The 24,035-nt window shown below is 43.9% G+C and overlaps 1 protein-coding gene across 1 annotated transcript in view; it reads left to right on the top strand.

The window, feature by feature from the left end:
* The window catches only part of DOCK2 (dedicator of cytokinesis 2), a 658,261-nt gene extending 635,954 nt beyond the window's left edge, over positions 1 to 22,307 (top strand). Inside the window, exons 45-52 of the mRNA XM_006864832.1 lie at positions 3,126 to 3,302; positions 5,117 to 5,200; positions 15,720 to 15,857; positions 16,814 to 16,941; positions 18,295 to 18,466; positions 19,834 to 19,954; positions 21,277 to 21,419; positions 22,185 to 22,307. Of these exons, the coding sequence (XP_006864894.1) occupies positions 3,126 to 3,302; positions 5,117 to 5,200; positions 15,720 to 15,857; positions 16,814 to 16,941; positions 18,295 to 18,466; positions 19,834 to 19,954; positions 21,277 to 21,419; positions 22,185 to 22,247 (1,026 nt within the window). The 3' untranslated portion in view covers positions 22,248 to 22,307. The remainder of the gene's footprint in view (positions 1 to 3,125; positions 3,303 to 5,116; positions 5,201 to 15,719; positions 15,858 to 16,813; positions 16,942 to 18,294; positions 18,467 to 19,833; positions 19,955 to 21,276; positions 21,420 to 22,184) is intronic.
* The last annotated feature ends 1,728 nt before the right edge of the window (positions 22,308 to 24,035 follow it).

Below are 24,035 nucleotides of genomic sequence, written 5' to 3'. Positions count from 1 at the left end.
GAGATTGCAAGAACTATGAAATTTCAGAACTGAAAGGGACCATAGAGGTCATTTAGTCCAAGAGTTACAAAGTCAGAATCCAAGAAGATAATGTCATATAAAAATTAGTCACTTTAAGACAATAGGGACTAGTATAGACTGTGGCAAACTGCAGAAGCAAACTTTCCCAGTTGAACTAAAGTTTTGTTGGTGTTTTTGTTGTTTTTTTTTTAAATTGGAGTTGATGTGCTTACTAAACAATAGACTTCTGTAAGCCCATTTTGATTTGCAGACTTTCAGTTGGCAATCCTTTCCAAATTTTTGCCAACCTGATTATTTTGCATATGAGGAGTCTGAGATCCAAAGATGAGACTTGAACTGCCAAAGCAATCGGTGGCAGAAGTAGGATAGAATAGCATCCATTTGTACAGGTCATGGGATCCCTAAAAAGATCTAAGAAGATAATATTGGTGAATTATCTTTTAAAAATATGAACTTGACTGCAAGGGTTTATGGTCATGGCATCTTTTTCTTGGATGCTTTTGTCCCCCTTATCACACTTGATAATCCATTTTCTCCTCACAGCAAATAGCGCAAGGATTATTATACTTGTACTGCCAGAAAGGAACCTGAGTCTCAGTTTAGGAAAGAGACCCATATTGGAGACCTGGTCTAAGTTCCAGTAGTAGCCGATGTTTGATTGCAGAGCTTGGTCGGCGTGGTGTGTCAGAAGAAGCTGGCCTCTGGGACCAAAACACTCCCCACCTCTGCTACCACCTGATCTTGGGCAAGTGACTTAACCTGTTGTTGTGGAAATTAAATGAAAAGACATTTACTATGTGCCTAGTATATACTATGTGCCACATATACTAGTGTGCCATATATACTAGTGCCACATATACTATGTGCCTGGGCTGGCACACAGGAGGAGGTCATCAATAAATAGGATCATGCCATTATCATGGTCATTACTATTATTGTTGTTACCAGCTCCTGACTCTCAGACTTCCCACCATAGCTCTCTTCTGAGAATTATATAGTTGGGCTACAAAAATGCCCTGAGGGGAGAAAACGAAAGTTATTTTCATTTTCCTTCTCCTGAAAGCTATAATGAAGCTAAGGATTTTGAGATTCAAAAATACCTTTGAAAACAAGGGGAGAAATGACAATCAGCAGGTCTTTCCATTTTTAATCACTTGTCTTCAAACATACAACTTTATGTGGCATGCCATGCCATTGTTGGCACTCACAGAGCAGTGCAGGGCTTGGTCTGAGTGGTCATAAATGATTCACCTAAGAACCTTGACCTGTGGAGTCCCTGTGATTTGGTCTGCATGCTTGTTGGGTAACTAGACTGTGGTTTGCAGTTTGTAGGAATGTATAGTACAGCTTCCCCCAACCATGAAGCATTCCCCTCCAATTCACTGTTGTGTGTGGATGTATGGATGTGTGCGTGTCTGTATGTGCACATGCACATCTGTGCATGCCTGCGTCTGCATGTCTGTGTGTCTGTGCACTCAGCAAGAGAACAGAAAAGACAGAGAGTCCACTCCTAGGGCTTTGCTCCCTTCAGAAAAGGACCCATTTTGATAAAAAGTCCAGAACCAAGAGCAAGGGATGAGGACGTTGTGATATTACAGGAACTTAAGAAAATGGTTTAAAAATGATAATGTGCAACATGACTAGAGTGACTGGTTCTGTCCCTCTCATAGGCACATAGGCACCATAGCTACCTGGTGACCTTTGGAGTTTGTTCAGGGGTGTGTCTGTATGCGGTTCTTCTTGACAATTTAATTATGAGCCAACTGTCACAGTATCACAATTCATCTTTGCTATAGGCTCAACAAGGCAGGCACGATATTACCAACATCCATTTCACAAATGATAAAACTTAGGCCCCCTTCTTCCATGAACTTTTCTCTGATTGACCATTCCTGCCACCAACCACCCCTGCCAGTGAATCCTCCCTTTTTAGAACACATACAATTATTAATAGTAGTTCGCATTGTCTACCTGTAATATATTTTCTTATCCCTGTTTTACCAGTGAGCCTACTGAGGCTCTAAGAGGTTATAAAACTTGCCCAAAGTCACAGCTAGAAAAATTACAACACTAAATACAATTTGCACTCCATTTTGATTTGTTTCGTTTGGTCAGGGGTCAGCAAGCAATGGCCTTGAGCCGAAGCTTCCTGCCTTTCACCTGTTTTTGTAACTTGCTGCATTGGAACTGAGCCATGCACATTCACTGACATTGTTGTCTGTGGCTGCTTTCATGCTACAATAAGTGTTGAGTCAGCTGCAACCCTAACCATCTGGCCTGCAAAGCCTAAAATATTTACTACCTGGCCCTTTGCAGGAAAAGTTGAAGCATGCCCGGTTGAGTTTCTTACTCCAGACCCACGCACTGCTTAGTCAATTAACATTTGTCTGCACCCTGTTTATATTACTTTCTCAGAGGAATTATATGTTTTAGGTTTATCTTCACTACTAAAATGACTCTAAGGAGGTCTAGTAGTGTAGTGGTTACGAGTCGGACTGGTAACCTCAAGGTCAGCAGTTCAAAACTACCAGTGGTTTCACAGGAGAAAGATGAGGCTTTCTGCTCCTGTAAAGAATTACAGCCTCATAAATACTATGCAGGGTCACCATGAGTCAGAACCAACTCCACGGCACATAACCACCACCACCAAAGAGACTCTAGATTGGCGCCGAGGCCCTTTATAAATAACCAGATCTTTGGACTATGTGCTAGATTGGGTGATCACATGCTGCTCTGACCTCCCTGACTGATAGCTCACACACAGTAGGTGTTCAACCAAGACCTGAGGTGTTGATTTGGAGTACAGTTCCACCAAGGTAATACGAAAAGCCAATCTTCCCAGAGCACATTTAGCCAATGAAACCTCTGAATTTGCATTTTCCTCCCTAGAGACAGTGCTCTCTTACTAACCAGAAAGTTAGCCTGACTTCTCAGACACAGCTGGCCTCCAGAGCTCACTCACTATCACACCATCCTGCTCCAGCCCCTCAAGGAGCAAAACCACATTTGGATTGTAGCCCCAAATGAAGTCAATTCCAATAGTGGTATCTGTTCTAGGGCAACATACTAAGACACTCTTTCTTTGATGATCTGATTTTCAACAGACCACAATTAGTCCTCTGGAGAACGCCATCGAAACCATGTCCTCGGCCAATGAGAAGATCTTGATGATGATAAACCAGTACCAGAGTGATGAGACCCTCCCTATTAACCCACTCTCCATGCTGCTGAATGGGATTGTGGACCCCGCTGTCATGGGAGGATTTGCCAAATATGAGAAGGTGAGGGTTCTGAGCCTCGTGTCCTGGTGGGAGTAGACAAGGGACAGCCACAACTGATCTCACTCATGCCACCTGGCTGTCCCTGCCCTCTTGTCACTCATGCTACCTGGCTGTCCTTTCCCCCTTGAATGAACCTTCTATAACTTCCTGAGTTTCTACAGCCTCATACCTTAGCTGAGCTCCCATCTTCTGCCTACCCTCATTGTCACACCTATGATGGGGCAGGGAGAAGCTGGAGTCACCAGGACCCCTTCTCCCACTGATCCAGGTGCCTTCCGTAAAGAAAGGCTTTGAGATGGCTGTCAGGGAATGAGAGTGTAGCAGCCACACATCAATGTTCAGTTCACGGCACTTGTGTAAACCCATCTCTTCCAGAAATGACTTTAAAACGTGGAATGAAATGAAAACAGGCTCTCCAGACAGTCCCATACATTTGAGCCACAGATTTCATTTTGAGCCTCCTGGTGTCCAGGACAAATAGGAAATTAGCATCTGTTACATGATTTATATTGTCCATCCGTTAAAGGAAAAATACTGTCTTCACAGTTTGTGATCATGGATTTTTATGGTATTGAAGTACTTGGTTTTTACCTACCCTATATATTGTAGGGGATAATGAAGTGAAAATGGACTGTTGATTCTAATAAATGTAACAGTGAAGTCCCTCTTACATCTTTTCTATGGCATTCATTGATATAAAACCAAGGTTACTCACGTGATGGTTTTTCAATGTGTCTTCCCAATTATGCTTGTGCACTTCATATAATCCTAAATTCATTCTTAAGAGGTGATATCTATTCTGTATATATATGTATGCACACACTAAGGGCAGGAGGCCCAGAAAGAGCTAGGGAGTTCCCAGGATCACACAACACTGGGGGGAAGAGACAAATGGAGCTAAACACCCACCAGGGGAAATCAGTACTTGAGTTCTCTTCCAGAGAGCTGAGTGTGCGCACACGAATTCCCTTCAAGACTTGGGAACACACTGATGCCTCAAAAGCCTAGAAGTCTAGGGTGGGGCTTAGGAATTAGCAACTCTCAAATGCTGCCCAATGATACTGATAAGGCTGGAGGAGCACTGGGGTCAGGCGTTGTAGCTGTTGGAAGTGCCAGCTGATTGGAGTCTCCAGAAAGAATGCAGTATCATGCCTTCTAAGCCTCTAACTCTTGCAACATCCAAATGCATGTATCTTAATTCCTGCCAGTCTCAGATCAAATCTTCTGCTAGTACCAGAAAGACTGGTTCTGGGGACTATGCCTAGTGAACAGGAAACCACAGTCTCTGCCTGTCCTACCCAGGCCTTCTTGTATATTTTATTGTGGTTATAAAAAAAAATATGAAACAACATAGATACACAGAATCCTGGTGTGGTGCTGTAGTATAAGCACTGGACTGCTAACCACAAGGTCAACAGTTCAAACCCACCAGATGCTCTCAGAAACACTGTACAGAGACAGACCTGACTCAGTGGTACACAACAACAACAATATATGTACAAATTACATATATATACAAATTATATATCTCTATGTAATGAAATGTTCAAGTTTAACCACGGTTAAGTAAACCACAATTCAATGGCATTAACTATAGTCACTATGTTGTGTACCATCATAACTGTTTATTTCAAAACGTTTTCATCATCCCAACTAGGAATTCAGTGTGCTTTAAGTAGTAACTCCCATTTCTCCTCCCCATAGCCCCTGGTAACCACGCCTTTACTCTGTTCTCTATACATTTGCCTATTCTAGATATTCCGTATAAATGGGATCACACAATATTGGTCTTTTTATGCTCTCCCTCCCACCAGGCCTTCTTCACTGAGGAGTATGTCCGGGACCACCCTGAAGACCAGGACAAGCTGAGTCGCCTCAAAGACCTGATTGCGTGGCAGGTATGTGGGTGCTGGGTTGAACCAGGGTCTGTTCCTCTTTCCCTTCCTCCCATTTTTCACATATCCTCAGCATCTGACTGGTCATTGTGGTTATGTGCCGTGGGCTCAGTTTCGACTCATAGGGACCCTGCGTAGGGTTACCAAGGCTGTAAATCTTTATGGGAGCAGAAAGCTTTATCTTTCTCCAATAGAACAGCTGGTTTCATATTACCAACCTTTAAGTTAGCAGCCTGACTCTTAATCACTATACTTCCAGAGCTCCTTTAGCATCTGGCTACCATGGCTAAATTCACCTTGTTCTCCTACTCCATACCTCTGCTTCACACCTCAGCAGGTTTCTCGAAGCCTGGGAGATTGTACCCTTCGGTGCTACACATTGCCTTACAGCCATGCTGTAGTGGGATGTTGTGAAGATGGCTTGTCATTGAATTCAGGAAGTGGCTTTTCACAGTGGGACTAAAAGGAACATCCGTTCCCCACATATCCTACCACCTTCCCCCCACACCCAGCATGCACCAGTCATGTAAGAGATGACTTAGACCCCTCTCCTCATCTCCATCTGACCCATTTTGTTACAGATAATTCTCTAATGGGTACCAGGGTTGTTGCTGTTTTTTTAAAGAATTGAGGCCTTTGTTTGTTTGGTGTTTGGTCAAAAGGGCTTGCTTGCTTTCTGCCACTAGCTGTTCAGCCCTCCAGATCCAAATCTGAGGAGTTGAAAGAGTTTGTCCTTGGATGTCCACTTGTCTTTCTCTAACATCCCTTCTTACCTTCCTCTCTACGTCTCTCTCCATGCTTGTTTTATTTCTGGTCTTATTTCCCCATTTCTCTCCTCCTTTCTGTGTGTGTCTACTCCCTTATTTAGAAGTTGTATCTTCTATCTCTCCTCTCTCCGTCTCTTGCATCTCTCTCCATCTCTCTGTGCCCTCTCTACTCCTTATACCCCTCTCTCTGCTTCCCTTCTTTGTGTCCCTCCCACTCCCTGGACTAGACAGAATCTGCAAGGCCCTTCCCCTAGAGAGAGGCTTCCCAAGGACCAGGTTCTACAGACTTTCTACAGCCCCCACCTCAGACACAGGTAGCCTTGGGGACCACCCAGGCCTGCAGAGCACAGGGTGGTCTCCGGAGGGCAGGAGCTGGGGGAGGCAGGCTCTGCTGCTTGCAGCTGCCTGCCCTCCCTCACTCCCTGCTTGCCAGTCACTGTGCAAAGAAAAGCAAGCTTTTGTGGCTGGGAGGTTTTGTTCCTCTGGGGAAATCAGGGAATGAGAAGCGCTGGGTGCAGCCTCTTTTCTTAAAATAAGGATTCCTAATTCAGGTCCTTCTCTGCTTCTGCCAATTTATGCAAAGTGAGGCTTTCAAACAGAAACACTGCACAGACGCACATTACTGAATGCACTTAGTGCATCTGGAATTTTCTCTCTCTTCTTACCTTTTGCCACCTGTGAAACTAAGGTATCCATCCATCAGGAATCAATGTGCCCTTTAATACCCCAATAAAGATCTCTTCACCACCCCCATCGTGGGAAGCAGGAGGGCCAGGCTTAGAGAAGGTTCTCATCTGGGGTATTTCTGTGCTGCCCCAGGGAGTGCTAATGTGTCACACAAATTCTATTAGCTGTAGATGTCACTCTGAGTCCATACCACTGCCCAGGGCCTCTCTGCTGGGTACATCTTATCACCTGGAAATGGCTGCTGAACACAAAGCATGCCTGGCCCAGGACCTGCCACTACAGCCTATACCAGGCTGTAGCTTCCAGTCTCACAGCTAATACAGGGAGCTACAAATAAAGGAGGAGTACTTTATAAGCTTGTACTGGTTGGTGGTTGTGGTTAGGTGCTGTGGAGTCGGTTCCGACCCATAATGACCCTGTACAGGGTTTCTGAGGCTGTAAATCTTTACGGTTCGCAGCCTGATTTGTAACCAATACGCTACCAGATTGTACTGTTGTTGTTGTTGTTATTGTTGTGAAGTGCCATCGAGTCGATTACGATGCATAGCAACCTTGTATAGAGTTTCCGAGGAACCGCTGACCTTGCAATTCAAATGGCTTTGCAGTCTAGAGCATTAACCCACAGCGCCACACCAGGACTTCACCAGACTGTACTAGATGCTATCAATCCCTTCTCAGGGCCATTCCCTAGACCCCGTTCCGAGAGTGCCCCTAGTGGTTGCCTTCACCTTACCACTGCCCAGCGCCCCCATGCCCATGTTACCATGTTTTCTTGTTGTTGTTACTAAATGCTGTTCAGTCAGTTGCTACTTATAGCTACCCTGTATAGTGTTTATGAGGAGCAACTGGTGAGTTTGAACTGCTGACTTTGCAGTTCAAACCAATTGTGAGGTCCAGTGCTTATCCTAGAATGCCACACCAGAATTCCTGTAATAGAGACCCATTTAACCTTCCAAAGTTAGGGCTTCTGGACTTCCACCCAGAGTCCAGGCCTCTCATCTCCCCTCTAGGCATTTACGTTGAAAAGATGTAGTGAAGGTGGCCTTGTCACCGTCTTAGACAGCACTGGAGTCCTGGTAGCATGGTGGTTACATCACTAGGTGTCTAACTGAAAGGCTGACAGGTTGAACCCACCAGCCATCCCACTGGAGACAGATGGTACAGTCAGCTTTAATAAAGGTTATGGGCTCAGAAAGCCAATGGGGGCAGTTCTGCTTGGTCCTACAGGATCACTGTGACTTGGAATTAACTTGACAGCAATGAGTTTAGTTTTTGATTTTCAGGTCTGTTGAATTTCATTCAATCAGTCTTTTTTTTTTTTTTTAAGTTTTTAATTGTGCATTGAGTGATAGCGTATATGAGAAAACATCAGTTTTGTACTCATCCTGTCATATTTCTTATCATGGCAATGATTACAATCCCCTACATGCATCACCATTCACCAGTATTTACTTCTATTCCCTTTTCTGTTGTTTCTTTTTTTTGATGTGCACAAAAACACTCAGGAATATATAACCCAAGGACACAATCTGCAAGCCGAATTTCATTCATTCTTTCAACCTATATTTATGGAGTCCTGGTGTGATGCTGTAGGATAAGCAATGGACGGCTGACCACAAGGCCAGCGGTTCTAACCCACCAGCTCCTCCTAGGAAGCCATATACAGGGTTGCTATGAGTTGGAACCCTCTCAGCAGCACTGGACTGCAACTTCTTTTTGAACTGCAAGATCAGCAGTTCGAGCTTTTACTAGGTGTTCCTCAGAAACCTTATACAGAGTCACTATAAGTGGGAACCAACTCAACAGCACTTAACAACAATAACTACTATATCCCAGAGTGCCCCTATTAAGTGTCATCGAGTCGGTTCTGACCCATAGCGACCCTCTATAGGGTTTACGAGGAGCAGTTGGTGAGCTTGAACCACTGACCTTGCAGTTCAAACAACTTTCATTCTGGCTCATTAACCCACAGCGCCACACCAGGACTCCAGAGTGCCCCTAGGTGGTGCAAAATCTACTTGACTCCAAATGTAAAGGTTGGTGATTTCCAGCAAAGCCTGGAAATTTGCTCCTGTGATGATTACAGCCATCTGTAACACACATGGGGTCATCATAAGATGAAATCAACTCCTTAGCAACTAACAACTACACCCCAGGCACAGCGTCAGACAACAGAGAAATAGTGCTGGACTTTGGACCGGCTCTCTGTCCTCTGGAAACTTAATTCTAGATTGGGTCTTGGTTTCGGTAAGCCAAATACATGTCAAATTTTCTCAAAACATGGTAAACTTAAAGGAGCATGTACTACCACCTGTAACAACCCAACAAGTGCTGAAGCTTTCAAAGTGCATTTTGTACTCAAGATTTCACAGATTTTGAGATCCATCTCAATTTGTTTTTTTTTTCTTTTCAAAGTTTGTCTTCCTCTCTATAGGAATGGAAAGATGTTTACAGTACATTCTTCTTTGAAACCTGAAGTAGTGGAGGTGAAGTAGTGCAAACAGAAAAGCAAACATAACGAAATTCTATGGAGCTTCTTGGTTACAAAGCATACACCCAAGTGATGAAGAACTACAATTCTGCAGCACCTTAGAAACCCACTGTAGGCTTCCTTCTAATCATTACCACTCTTCCCCAATGTTGGCCACTGCCCTGCTTTTACACTGATTATTTCCTTGCTTTTAAAAACAGCTTTACTACCCAAGCTTTCATTCCTAAAGATTATCATTTACCTTTGCTTATTTTTACTTATGTTGTGTTGTTAAGTGCCATTAAGTCAGTTCCAATTCATAGTGACCCTTATAGGGTTTCTGAGGAGCAGCTGGTGGGCTTGAACTACCAACCTTGAGGTTAGCAGTCCAGTACTTATTCTATAGTGCCATACCAGGACTCCATGTTTACCCATGTTGTTGTTATGTGCCGTTGATTAGGTTCTGACCCATAACGAGTGTGTATAGGGTTTCCAAGGAGTAGCTGGTGAACTTGAACCATGGACTCTGTGGTTCAAACCAACTTGACAGTCCAACACATTAACCCACACCCAGTGCCACAATAGGAACTTTTTTTTTAGCCCATATTAGTATATACATGGAATCACATAGTATACATTATTTTTGTGTCTAACTTCCTTTGCATGATACTATGTTTGTGAAATTTGTTCATTTTGTTGTATGTAGCTATAGTTAATTCATTTTTGTTGCTGTGTATTGTTGTTAAGTGCCTTCAAGTTGGGTCCAACTCATATGACCCTGCATAGGGTTTCCAAGGAGCAGCTGGTGGGTTTGAACCACTGACTTTGTGGTTCACAGTCCAGTACTTATCCTCACCATACCAAAATTCCTGCTGTATATTACTCCATTGTGTATCTACTTGTAGGTTCTTTTAGATTTTCTATTTATACAATTAATACTATGTGCTATTACAGAATATTTTACTTCTTTTCCAATCATTCTACTTTTTAATCATTTTTCCCCTAATTGTACTGATGAATAAAGGCAGAGAAAGCATACATCCCTGTCCTCAGCATAAACTCAAGAAATGGTTTAAATGTAAAACCAAAAACCCATTGCCATTGGTGACTCTATACTACAGAGTCGAACTGACCCATAGGGTTTCCAAGGGTGTAAATCTTTACAAAGCAGACTGCCAAGTCTTCCTCCTGCAGAGTGGCTGGTGGGTTTGAATCATCAACTTTTTGGTTAGCAGCCGAGTGCTTAACCCACAGTTCCTTTCTTAATTTGCTAATTTATCAGGGCTAACCAGGGCTCCTTTCTAGCTTTAAATGGGTTTTTAATTTTGTTAGATACCTTTTTTGTATCTATTGAGATGCTCATATGGGTTTTCTCCTTTATTTTGTTAATGTGAGGACATATATTGATTTTAAAATATTAAACCAACCTAGCATTATAAATCTCACTTGGCTGTAATATTGTTTTGGTATGTAGCTAAATTCTATTTGAAGAGGTGTTTTTTTAAAAAACAAAACAAAAACAAATATTTTGCATCTATACGTGTATAAGTAATGTTTTTTTCTGGCAATACCTTTGTGTCATAGTTGTAACAAAGTTATCTTTGTTACAAGTAGTTGAATATTATTTGCTATTTGCTATACAATTGGTATTCATTAACCTATATATAAGGAGCTCTGGTAGCACAGTGGTTACGAATCAGGCTGCGAACCACAAGGTCAACAGTTCAAAACTACCAGCTCTTCTGCAGGAGAAAGATGAGGCTTTCTGCTCCCGTAAAGATTTACAGCCTCGGAAACCCTGTGCAGGGTCGCTATGAGTTGGAACCAACTCCATGGCACATAACAACAACAACAACCTATATATATTAGGTAGAATTTGTCAGTGAAGGCACATGAATCTGTTTTCTTTACAGGAATTTGTTGTTGTTCAAGTTGTGCTAGGATTATGGTTAGTGTTATGGATAAGGGATGGGCTAGGGTTAGAGTAAGACTTGGTCTTGTGTTTAGTGTGACAGGTTATTTTAATTTTTTTAGATCTACTTGATTTCCTCTTCATTTGGAAGCTCTGTAACTGCATCATTCCCTCTCTTCATTTTATGGTTTGTTGTTGTTGTTGCATTTGTATCTCTGATTCTCTATTTTCAGTCTTGTATATCTGTTTTTCTTTGAATACTCCCATGTCTGGGTTGAGCTTGGGTGACATTTTCATGTATGTTAGTCACAGGTTGTTGTTGGTTCTCTGTCCAATGAACTTCCTTTAATATTTTTTGTAAGGTTGATCTGGGTTTTCAAACATTTTTGAATATCTTATCTGAAGATGACCTAATTTTGCCATCATATATGATGGACAGTTTTGCTACATATATGATTCTTGGTTGGCAGCTTTTTTGTTGTTGTTGTTATTCCATTGTCTTTTTGCCTGCATGGTTTCTGCTGAGAAATCAGAGCTTAATCTTATTAGTTCTCCTTTGTAGGTAACTTTTTTTTTTTTTTTTCCTGAGCTGCTCTCAGGAGTCTTTCCTTGTCTTTGATTTTGAAAAGTTTGATTATAATATGTCTTGGTGTTTTTATTTTGGGGTCTGTCCAGTTTCGAGCTTATTCAACTTCTTGAATGGCTATCTTCTTGTCTTTCATGATGTTAGAGAAGTTTTCTTCCAGTAACTCTAGGACAATGTTCTCTCTTTGTCTCTTCCTAGTCTGGAATTCCCATCATGTATAAATTGTTCCTCTTAATAGTGTCCCACATAAATCTTAGGATTTGATTTTGGGGGGTGGGGTTCATTGTTCTGATTTTTCCTCTAGGCCAGTGAATATTGGGAGCTTTTTCATCAAGCTCATTAATTCAGCCTTTCATGGCTTCAATTCTACTTCTTTGCCCTTTTGGTGTATTATCTATTTCTAAAGTTTATCTTTTTCTAATGTCTTAATCATCTGGCTTCCTGATTGCTGTTTTTTTGTATTGTTTCCATTTTTTCACTTATTTTGTCAGTGAAATACTTCCTGAATACTTCTAGAGTTTTGTCTATGTTTTCTCTGACTTCATCTGCAGTTTTCTCGATTGTTCTTTCTAGCCATTGAAATTGCTTTATTAGCATTCTTTTTAAGTTCCTTATCAGATCATTCTGACACTGTTTCTGGTGTTATATTTTCTGACTCCATATTTTGGTCACTTCTTTGAAGCACTCTGTTTCTTTATGTGAATTGAAGTTATCGGGTTTCCCTAAGATATTGTGGTATCGTATTTATATTTGATGATTGTATATTTGTTTGTTCTCAGGAACTCACCACCTGGTGAATGTACTAGATACTAGAAGTGAATGCAGTTAGTTCTCTGTTTACTGTCTGTGTAGCATAATACAGGGTAGGTTCACATGCTTCCAGAGGCAGGGGTACTGTGTCAGGCACCCAACCCCAAGCAGATCAGAGGATGTGCAGGTGGGGTGCCATTCGCTGCTGGGTTGGAGGGCAAGGTAACAAGGGAGAACTGCACCCATTGCTGCCAACCTCCAGCTGCATCCTTCGCCTGCAGATTGCTGTATTGACAGCCACTCACAACAGCCCAACGTGACTGCGCTGCTTCATGCCAACCCACAGTCCACCGTTTTTCTTTCTCACTATTCCTGTTGAACTTCTCCTTCCAGTTGGCACTCATTCCAACTTTATGTCCTAGCTCATTGTAATATTTTATTAGGTTGTCTTCATTTTCTCTCTTCCAAGCCCTGTCCTTTATTTCCTCCTTCTTCCCTGGTGTCAGTCTTGCATAATGGAATATTTCCCCTGATGCCTGGTGATCCTTAGCAGTCTCTGCATAGCAAAGAGTGAGGTGCTAAAAAGATGAATGAAGGTCTGTGTGTGTGACAGAGGACCTTGCTAACTGAGGACAATCCTATAAGGTAACTGGATGATCCGCTAACGTCTGTGTCTATATTGTTCTGCTTACTTTCTCCAGAGACAGATGCTATGAGCTTTTGTGTGATAATTCTGGCTTCTATTCCACTGGGAAACAGAGAATTGGAGAAGGAAACACTAGTGACGTTCTCACTATCAATATATAGGCTTTCTCTTCATCCCTTATTTCCAGTCCGACTCCTCACCCCTGTCCTCTATTGTACCTGGTCTTCCTCTACTTCAAGCTTCTTTGGTTCCATTTCTCTAATGAATAAGCTCCATGCTTCCTAAAAAAAAAAAAAAAAAATGAGAAAACATAATACTTGGCTAGAAGGTAGGGCCCTGATGGATTAACTGCTGCTGTTACAGATGTTAACCCATCTTGCTGTTTACAGTCCCTAAGCTCACCCCTGCTTTTCTATGGTACCAGACATTCCATATCTTGAGCACTCTTGGGTTCCTAGAGGTTTTTTTGGCCTCTTCTTTTTCACCGACTCCTCTATTCTGGAAAATCTGTTACCATCCTTCATCCACTTTCCACATGGGTCAGGGACATAGATACCTCCTGGTTTCCCTAAAGATTTACAGTTTCTCCTTTGCATTATTATTTTGGAGAGATCTCTGAAAGACAGAGGGGGAAATGTCCTTACCTGTTCATGAAAGAAGTCTGAATTCTCTCCCCTCCTCCCCCCAAATAACCTATACTCTACCCCTTCATGCCCCCAGTTATATTTCTCAAAGGCTGATCTAACTTTCTCTGCTGTTTCTTCTAGTTGTGACCCCTTGATGGCAGCCTCTGGTGCTATCCTGTGATGTGTCTGTTTAGTGCATAGCCTTTGTCCTCCTTAGTTGATAAATAAGAGTTCTACTCCCTGCTGTTCCTAATAGATTTACATCACTGCATAAGAATTCTTTAATGGTTATCTAAAACTTTCATATCTCTCTTGGTTTTAAGGTTTGTTTTCTATTATTTCTCATATGTTTATTTAGCATTTGGATACCCTGTTTAAAAACTATCTGTTAGGTTTTTTGCCCATTTTCTAATGGATATTTTTTATTGGTTTCTTAGAGGAATTCTGTCTTTTTTCTAAGTTTCTTAGTGCTCTTATAGTAGAAATATCACAAGCGGGTATCTTTAATAAACAGACATTTGTATTCTCACAGTTTAAGAGCCCAAATTCAGGGCTGTCCACTTTGGGGGAAATCCTGGTCTCGGTTTCTCTAGTGTCCTTAGTGTTCCCTAGAGAACTCCACAGGGCATCTAGCTTCTCCCTGTGTCTGTCTGCTGTCTTCTGTCCGGAATCTGCTCTTTCTATCTCAAAAGCAATTGGCTTAAGATACACCTTACACTTCTATGGTCTCATTAGCATAAAAAAGGAAGTCTCCTTCCCAAGTGGAATTACGTCCACAGGTGTGTTGTTTAGTAACCTTGAGTCCATTACCACTCATAACAACCCTCTATAGGGTTTCTGAGAAGCAGTTGGTGGGTTTGAACCACTAACCTAGCTGTTAGCAGTCCATTGTTTATCCTTTAGCACTACTCTAGAACTACAAGGTATAGGGGTTAAGATTTACAACACATAAGACAGGGTTTCCAAAAGTTTACCAAAAAGTAGAATTAAAAGAAAATGAAAAATGTCTACAAACTTTTTGAAGTCCACTTATATTTTGAGGGTTTTTGTTGTTATGTGCCGTGGAGTCGATTCTTACTCATAGCAACCATGTGCAGGGTTTCCGAGGCTGTAAATCTTTACAGAAGCAAAAAGCCTCATCTTTCTTCTTCGGAACAGCTGGTAGTTTCAAACTGCTGATCGTGAGATTAGCAGTCCAATTCATAACCACTACGCTACCATAGCTCCTATAATTTGAGAGTACACAATTAAAGTTTTAATGTGTTTCTTCAACACCATGAGATGTTTAATTGTCTGGTAGCATAGTGGTTACAAATCGGGCTGCTAATCTCATGGTCAGCAGTTCGAAACTACCAGCTGCTCCGTGGGAGAAAGATGAGGCTTTCTGCTCCCGTAAAGATTTATAGCGTCGGAAACCCTGTACAGGGTCGCTATGAGTCGGAACCAACTCCACGGCACAGAACAACAACGTGTTATAAGTTAAGGCTCTGACCATGCCTCCTTTTCCTTTGGCTCTTCCCTTCTTCTCCCCCTAGCTTCTGACGCTCTTACTTTCATGTTGCATTGACAGGAACGTCTTAGGTAAGACTTTAAGTCAAAGCAGCCGAGTTTCCCCTCTCCCATCCCTGCTGTCTACCTCCACAGCAGATTCAACAAATGGGAATTCTCCGAAGTCATTGGCCTCTAATGGAGGGCCCATCCATCCCTCCTGTGGGGTGAAGGTTGTTGCAGGTGTTTCTTTTCCCCTTTCCAGAATTTTCACATTCCCCTGGAGAAACCATGGGAAAGTCCACAGGGGCCTGAAAGCCCTTGATGAAGCTTAGGAGATTGACTTGACTCCAGCAGGCATGAGCTCTGGGTCCCAGGCTATGGGGTGAAGGTTGTTGCAGGTGTTTCTTTTCCCCTTTCCAGAATTTTCACATTCCCCTGGAGAACCCATGGGAAAGTCCACAGGGGCCTGAAAGCCCTTGATGAAGCTTAGGAGATTGACTTGACTCCAGCAGGCTTGAGCGCTGGGTCCCAGGCTAAGGTTGGCCTAGTGATCATCCCTACTCATCCTTGACAACCTTCCCCTCCAGATTCCCTTCCTGGGAGCTGGGATTAAGATCCATGAGAAAAGAGTGTCGGAAAACCTGCGACCATTCCATGACCGCATGGAGGAATGCTTCAAGAACTTGAAAGTAAAAGTGGAGAAGGAGTATGGCGTCAGAGAGATGGTATGTGGCTCCCTGCAAACAGAGGGGGTGAATTGGGGAGGTGGGTGGGCACCAGATCTGGGAGGGGCCCAGTGAAGGAGCCGGCTTGGGAAAGAAGGGCCTGCCTCAGCATTGTTGGGGGTCACTCCAGGGAAGCCTTCCCACAAGCCTGGTCCTTTTTAAAATCACTCCATGTGAACTCTGGTTACATATCAAGCATTTAACACTCAAGAGTTTGTGCTAATAATAAAAATTATGAAACACCTACTATGTGCTGGGCTACCCTAAGCACTGGATATCTATTTAATCACAGAAAACCTGAGAGGGAAGAGATTATTTTAAACTCCTTATCTCTTCTGAAGTCCTGGTGCAGGACTGTAGGATAAGCACTGGACTGCTAACTGCAAAGTCAGCAATTCAAACCCACCAGCCACCCCTCAGAACCTCCACACAATTGACTCAATGGTACTTAACAACACATCTCTTCAGGAGGGCTAGAGGTGTTAAGTAACATGCCAAAAATTATGTAGCAAATGAATGCAGATTAGACTTTGTACCTGGCTTCACTGGTCTCCCCACCAGTGCTTCCATTCACTAAGCTCCATGACCTAAAGAGACACTGGCTTTGTCGGCCCACATAGGAACTAATGTCTTTATTCTCTTGCCCATAAAGTGGAATCATAAAATATCAATGAGGGCCCTTAGAGACCATCTGTTTCACCCTGTCCTTTTTGGAAGTGGGGAAACTGAGGCGAAATGAGGAACTAGAAGAACTCAGATTTACCGTTTTCTGTGAGATAGGACACTCCTAACCTCAGCCAACCAGGAAGCTTTGTCCCAGTTCCCTCCTGTACCTCCACACACGGGGTCTACCCAGGTAGAGGATGAAGGACACGGAAGGCTGAGGGCACACTAGCTCAGACTCCAGGTAAAACAGCCAGCCTGGTTGCCAACCATCCTGTCCTCCCCACCTGCAGCCCGACTTCGACGACAGGAGAGTGGGCCGGCCCAGGTCGATGCTGCGTTCCTACCGGCAGATGTCCATCATCTCTCTGGCTTCCATGAACTCTGACTGCAGCACCCCCAGCAAGACCACTTCTGAGAGGTCTGTCTCTGTGCCTAGGCAGTCCCTACATCCTTGTCTCTCACCCAGGCCCCAGGCAAGCCCCCTTCTTTTCTTCTCTCTAGTCTCTCTCTGGCCCTTCCCATTTAATAGACTTTTCCTCTCTGACCCTCTTAAGACCCTTGCAGCTACCCTGGGCAGCTATGGTGCCTTGTGTCATTTTTGGAGGGGGTGTTGGAGTCTCAGGCAAAATGACTTTTCCTGAGGACACATCAGTCCCCAGATTCTCAGTCCAGTGATCTGTGTCAACAACCAGAGCTGCCTCAGCAAGGTACTTCAGTCTGGAACCTTCTCCCCTCAGCCCAGGACCACTACCCTCCCATGGAGTCCTACTTCCAGCCACTATAGCTCCCATATCACAGAACTCCTCTCCTGCCCACTCACTGCCCACTTTTGTCAGAGTTTCTCCATCCCATCTTCCTGCAGCCCTCTAACTCTACCCACCCACCTCAATTATGTTAATAATAACCTAACCAAACCTGCTGCTGCCATTTAGCCAGTTGCAACTCATGGTGATCCCCCTGTGTGTCAGAGTAGAAGGGTGCTCCATTGGGGTCTTCTTGACCCAAATGAGATGAAAGCAACTCACCTGGCCTTTCTCTTGAACAGTCACTGGGTGGGTCCAGACCACCTCCCAGGAACTTTATTTATATGAATTGAGCACTCACCATATGCTGAAAATGTGCTATGGGGTTTCTCAGGTCTATGTCCTCACTGCTCTGTAAGATCATTGCAAATACCCCTTTTGATTGAAAAGTTGACTGATTTTGCTCTAAACCAAGCCAAGAAGTGGCAGTGTCTGGATTCAACTCCAGAACCAGGCTTTTTTTTTTTTAAATGTATATATATATATATATATATATATATATATATATATATATATATATATATATATATATATATATATACACACACGTACACTTCACTTTCTTCAACTTCGTTGTACCTCTTTTTGTAGAGGTGGCAAATTTTATTTCATCTGAAGCTGTCACTGCTGTTATAATGATTTTGTGGCAACAACTTTTCTTAGGGTCTTTTTTCATTGTGGTGGTTAATATACATGTAGCATAACTTTTGCCATTTCAGCATTCTTCACATGTGCAGTTCGGTGGCAGTAACTTAGTTTTATTTGATATTTTGAATGCTTGCAAATGACTCTGCTGGCCCTCATTGACTCCCAAATTCTCTGCCAGATGTGCTGATCTATTATTTCTTGACCATGTCTGACACAGTTTGGGCAGGCTGAAGGTCTTCTTGGCCATCCCTGAGTTCCTTCAAGGCTGTTCCACTAAAGGTCTAACTACAGTGTCTACTGCTGTGCCTCTAACCCTCCAGCTTCAATTTGGAATTAGCCCAACCCAAGACCACAAAGGCAGAACCAGAGGAACCCATCTCCCCCGGGAGCACACTGATTGAAGTCAAGCTGCGGAGGTCCAAGAAGAGAAACAAGAGAAGCAGTGTGGTGTTCGCAGATGAGAAGGCAGCAGCTGACCTGGACTTGAAGCGGGTGAGTGGCAGAGGCCGATAGTCTCTCCTGACACTGTGTGCAAATCTCTGTGTAGGCCACATAGTGTACATGTGCCAGCATAGACATGGTCTCCCTCAGCCATGAAGAGAGTCTTAAAGACGAGGTTATCTAGGCACAGGGAGGTGGAGGGACTGGCTTGTACCCATTCAGCCAATGTGTCACCTAGGTGGCATTTAAGCCCAGGCAGTTGGACTCCAAGGAGCCCTGGTGGTGCAATGATTAAGCACTTTGTGCGAACCTAAACGTGACTGGTTTGAACCCAAACAGACAGCTCAGTGAGAGAAAGACTTGGCAATCTGCTTCCATAAAAATGACATCATAGAAAACCCTGAAGGGGAAGTTCTGCTCTGTCACACGGGATTGTTATAAGTCAAAATTCAATTTGACGGCATCTCATAATAGTCGGACTCCAGAGCTTGTGTGTGTCCTTTGTACCATCACATACAGCTTTGGAAAACTGGGGAGAAACAGTTCATCTTACCTACTGGACAGGTGATGAGCCCCCCTGGGGTCGAGCTAGGGGGTTTCTCTCAGAGCTCTGTCCTGAGCCCTGGGGCCATCAAACCACAGGGCGGCTCATCAGGCCCCACTCTGCTCCTCCTGTGTCTCAGGACCTGGGGAAAATCACACAGCCTTGACGTTAGAAGGAGTCCCTGGGTAGTAGTTACAGTTAACACGGTTGGCTGTTAACAAAAACATTGCCACTTCGAGTCCACCTGGGAAGACAAGCTTGGCGATCTACTTCCATAAACATCAACCATTGCAAAGCCTATGGAACACAGTTCTACTCTAATATACGTAGGACTGCCATGCGTTGGGATTGTGGTGGTTTTGACTTTGAAAGGCTTTTGTCCCATAAGGAGGTTGCATTGGAAACTACTAACTATTAGTGAGACTTGGTCCCGGTAGCCCTGGGTTCAATCCTTGCTTTCCCCTAAGACAGAGAGGTTTATTAGAAACACTCAGGGAGCCTTTAAGGAGGAGAGGGGTGAACTCTATCCTGCTGTGTGTGGAGAGGTACAATATGCAAGGACCAGAGGCTACCAGAAATGCCTTCATATGGAGAGAGGCTACTCCACTACAAACTTCCCAGTGGACTTCAGAGGTTACTTAGCCCAGGGAGAGAAGGCTGACAATCAGTCTTACATGTTTTATAATTCTAAGGGGTGTGGTTCACCTGATAGTTTAAATCAACGTTCCCCTGACCAGCTTTAACCAGAAATGGTCCAACATGGAAAAGATAAACTTGAAGCCAGGTCCATAGAAACCATGGCAGACCCTTACCTGTAACTCTCCCTGGCCCAGAGGTGCCTCATACTGAACCTATGTGTGCTGTATTTATCCAGCTCTCCAGGAAACATGAATTTATGAGCGACACCAACCTTTCGGAGCATGCGGCCATCCCTCCCCGGACATCCATTCTCTCTCAGATGAGCTTTGCCAGTCAGTCTATGCCCACCATCCCAGGTACGCACCCTACTATTACCATCACCGAGGACTTGGGCGGGTGAGCCCAGGACTCTACACAGTGCTGTGTGCTCAGTGTACAGCAGGGAAGAGGGTTTGCTCACAGACCCCTGTGGTGTGAGTGCTGTGTGAAGCCATCTGAGGAAGCTCTCTCTGACCCTTAGGCTTTACTTGGAATCCAGTTATCATACTGCATTGTGCTGCATTTGAGCTCAGTCAGTCAGGCCTCCCAGGTCCCAAAAGTCTGCCCCTGGCATGCCCCTAAGCTACACACTCCTTTTAGACCTAAAAGACTTTTTCTCAGACTTAGCAATTGCCACCCCACCATCCAGCCTTAGCAATCCTACTTCTTTTCCCTCAAGCTCACACTCGTTACCGATGAGGGGAGCAGACACAAAGTACCAGCTCCACCCACACAATCCTTAGGGTCTGCTCCTCTGTGCCATGAGGAAAGGAGAGCTAGCACCATCCTCCTGGGACTAAGTGTAGACTTCTGCTCCTTCTCTAACTGTCTCGTAGTCATTCTTTCATAAATACCAACACACACCAGTAGAGGACGTGTTTAGTCCCATTTTATGGGTGAGGAGAGGAAGGCATTGAGCATGCCAGTTCCATGCTAGTTACTGGCAGAGGCCTGGTTCAGAGCCAGGCACTTTGCCCCCAGGAGCCGAGCTGCACCTATCCACTGCCCAGCACCAGCCAGCAAGATTAGCACTTTACACGCTAGGCTGCTTGGGTGAATCTGAAGCAGGGTCCCTCCCTCATCTGAGGAAGCCTGTGCTTCCACCTCCATATGACCAATGTCAAAATGCAGGTCTGAGAGGGAGCTAATTCTTCAGCTCTGTTTGACTCTAAGCTGGGGCCATCACTCCTGCCAGGCCATCTTCACAAGTATGCAACCAGATGACATGTCTAGTAGGGGAGAGGCTCTCCTCTCACTGCCCCTGCCTTCAGTGAAAAGGAGAAATTCACATGATTGGCATTGGGAGGTGAGGAAGAGGAGAAGCAATTAACATTGGGACAAAAGGCCCGTGTTCCTGAGGAAGTCATAATCTGAGTGGCAAGGGTCTTTCCCCTTTCCGGCCCCCATGTTCCCAGTCCAGAAGCCCTCTGACAAGGGACCAAGAGGCAAGACCACTATTTGAGCTCTGATAAGACACTCACAAAGGGAACAGGTTAACCACCGCCACCTCCCTACCTCCTGCCTGGCCCACAGGGTGCTCCCAGGGACTCTGTCTCATGCCCAATTGACCTGCCTCAGGGTGGCCACCTATCTTTGCATCCCTGCCTCTCTTTTCACCTCTGCCTCTTTTTGTTTCCAGCTCTCACACTCTCAGTAGCAGGTGTGCCTGGGCTAGACGAGCCCAACACATCCCCCCGTCTCAGCCAGACCTTCTTCCATCTCTCAGATGGGGATAAGAAGACACTTAAAAGGAAGAAAGTGAATCAGTTCTTCAAGACAATGGTGAGGAGCTAGATGAGTAGAAGGAAGTGGAATGTTGGGAGGAGGGAAGGAAGAGAACAATACAGAGAAAAGGAAATGGAGTGTGTTCACACGTGTGTGTGCCACATATGTGCAGGAACGTATGTGGTCTCTCTCAGGCACTATCCAGCTCTGGACCAGAGTACACTTCCATCTTGGAAACAAGGGGGCTTCTCTGATCAGCAGAGATGGATGTGCAGTGTCCCTGGGACCTCAGAGCGGGCTGCTGCCCTTGGCTAAAATTGCTTTTTGGTGTTGCTTATGCTGTTGTTTGAAATACTTTGCTATTTAACTTACATTATAAAACCTTTCTAATTAAAAGTCAGTTTCAAGTTCCATTTCCTCTTGCTACTTGTCAAAATAAAGACAAGACCCCTGCCACCCACAGACCTCCATACAAACTAGGACTGTGTGACTATATTAATAGCAGGCTTACTGTGTGCATGCAGTGCAAGCGTGCTACACGCTTTCCAGACATGATTCCATTTGATTATCCACTATCATTGTAAGGGTTGTCTAGGCTCCCAGAAGTCAAGTGACACCACCGATTTCTTCAGTGAGTGGAAGGTTCACAAAGCAGCCGAGCCTGAGCTCTAGCCACTGCGTCAAACTGCCTTGCTGACCAAACCCAAGGGCATAGCAGTTCCTGCTTAGGAACTTTGGGCAGCAGTCTGGGGGCCTTGTGATTGGGAATGGTACTCATGAGAACCCCATCTTGATGTATGTTTACTCTCTTCTCCCACAAAGCTGGCCAGCAAATCACCAGAAGAAGGCAAGCAGATACCTGACTTCCTGTCCACCGACCTGTGAGAGGACTGCTAACTGGGCAGCACAGGGGAGCTGGGGAAGACAGCTTCCAAAAGAGGAGAGATCGGGTGGGGAGATTATTCTCACACAGACGGAGGGTCAGAGGGACCAGTCCTGTCCTGGAACTCTAGTGGTAGCCATGCCAGTATCTCCTGTGCCTCAGGTGATGGACAAGGAAGCCTCACCCTGATTCTTAGATCCACGAGGGACCACCAAGAATTCTCCCAGCATGCTCACCCTAAGCACATCTTTTTGTATCCCAGTTTCTTAAGTACCAGGAGCTACATTTTCATTTCCTTTCCTAAATTCCAGCACTTAAGAGCCTTTAAAGTATTCTTTTATTTTATTTTGGGTTAACCTTTTTGTACTTTATGTTTTTTAAATAAACCAACCAGTCTCTTCACTAGCTCCCCATCTCCAGGTGTCGCTATGTTTCTTGAACATAATAAGACTAGTTCTGTACTTAACGTAAGCCTGTTGCCAAATCCCTTCAGCTTCCCATAGCTGGATCCACTGTGTCCAGGCCTGTGGAGAAAGTTCATAGAGACTGTTGAAAAGAGGGCAGGTCCAGAGACCCCACAGGGATGGAATACCCAATTATCAAGGTAAACACAGGCTGATGTGTGCTTACTTACTAATTCTGCATTTAGAAGTTGTTCACTATCAACTAGTAAGTAAACATAAGTAAGCATGTATTTTCCTTGCTTACTGGGTATGGTACATCTGCCAGGGATTGTATATTTGAAAAGAGACTTTGATTCTGTAGGAGGTACTATACTATATAAGGTTGGGAGAGCGACAGATGCCAGCCATACATGGAAGCAGAATAGTTGACGTGGTAAAAATGTGAAAGTGTTCACTGTGTCTGAAGTATGCGAGAAGAAGTCTTACCAGCCTGGCTTCTAAGTAGCTTTCTGGCTGTACTTCTTCTCAAAATTATAATTCAAACACATCAATTCTTTAACAGTCTTCTTATTCATTGCCCAACTTTCACTTACATATGTTGTTGTTGGTAGGATCATCGAGTCAGTACCGAATCATAGTGACCCTATGCACTACAGAACTAAACACTGCTTGGTCCTGGGCCAACTTCACAGTCATTGCTACGCCTGAGCCCATCACTGCCACCACTGTGCCAACCTCTTTTTCTCCAACCTTCCACTTTACCAAACATGATATCCTTCTCGAGGGACTGGTCCCTCATGATAATATGACAAAAGTATGAGAGACGAAGTCTGACCATCATGGCATCTAAGGAACACTCTGGCTGTACTTCTTCCAACACAGTTTGGTTTGTTCTTTTGGCAGCCCATGGTACTTTCAGTTTTCTCCTCTAACACAATAGCTCAAATGCATCAATTCTTCTGTGATCTTACTTATTCACTGTCCAACTTTCACATGCATATGAGGTTACTGAAGACACATATAAGTCCACTGAAAATACCATGGTTTATATTAGGTGCACATTAGTCCTCAAACTGACATTTTTTGCTCTTAAACACTTTAAAGAGATCTTGTGCACTGGATTTGCCTAATGCAATACATTGTTTGATTTCTTGACTGCTTCTTCCATTTGTGTTCAATGAAGTCTTTAACAACTTCACAATCTTTTCTCCATTTATCATGATGTTATCTATTGATCCAGTGGAAAGGATTTTTACTTACTTTACACTGAGGTGCAACCCATACCAAAGAGTGTAATCTTTGATCTTCATCAGTAAATATTTTAAGTCTTCTTCCTTTCAGCAAGCAAGGTTGTATCATCTCCATATTACAAGTTGTTAATGAGTC

This window comes from Chrysochloris asiatica, unplaced genomic scaffold, assembly GCF_000296735.1.
Source record: "Chrysochloris asiatica unplaced genomic scaffold, ChrAsi1.0 scaffold00071, whole genome shotgun sequence".
In the NCBI taxonomy this organism is placed as follows: domain Eukaryota; kingdom Metazoa; phylum Chordata; class Mammalia; order Afrosoricida; family Chrysochloridae; genus Chrysochloris; species Chrysochloris asiatica.
The sequence above is the reverse complement of the archived record's forward strand: the minus strand, read 5'-3'. Positions and strand labels throughout refer to the sequence as shown.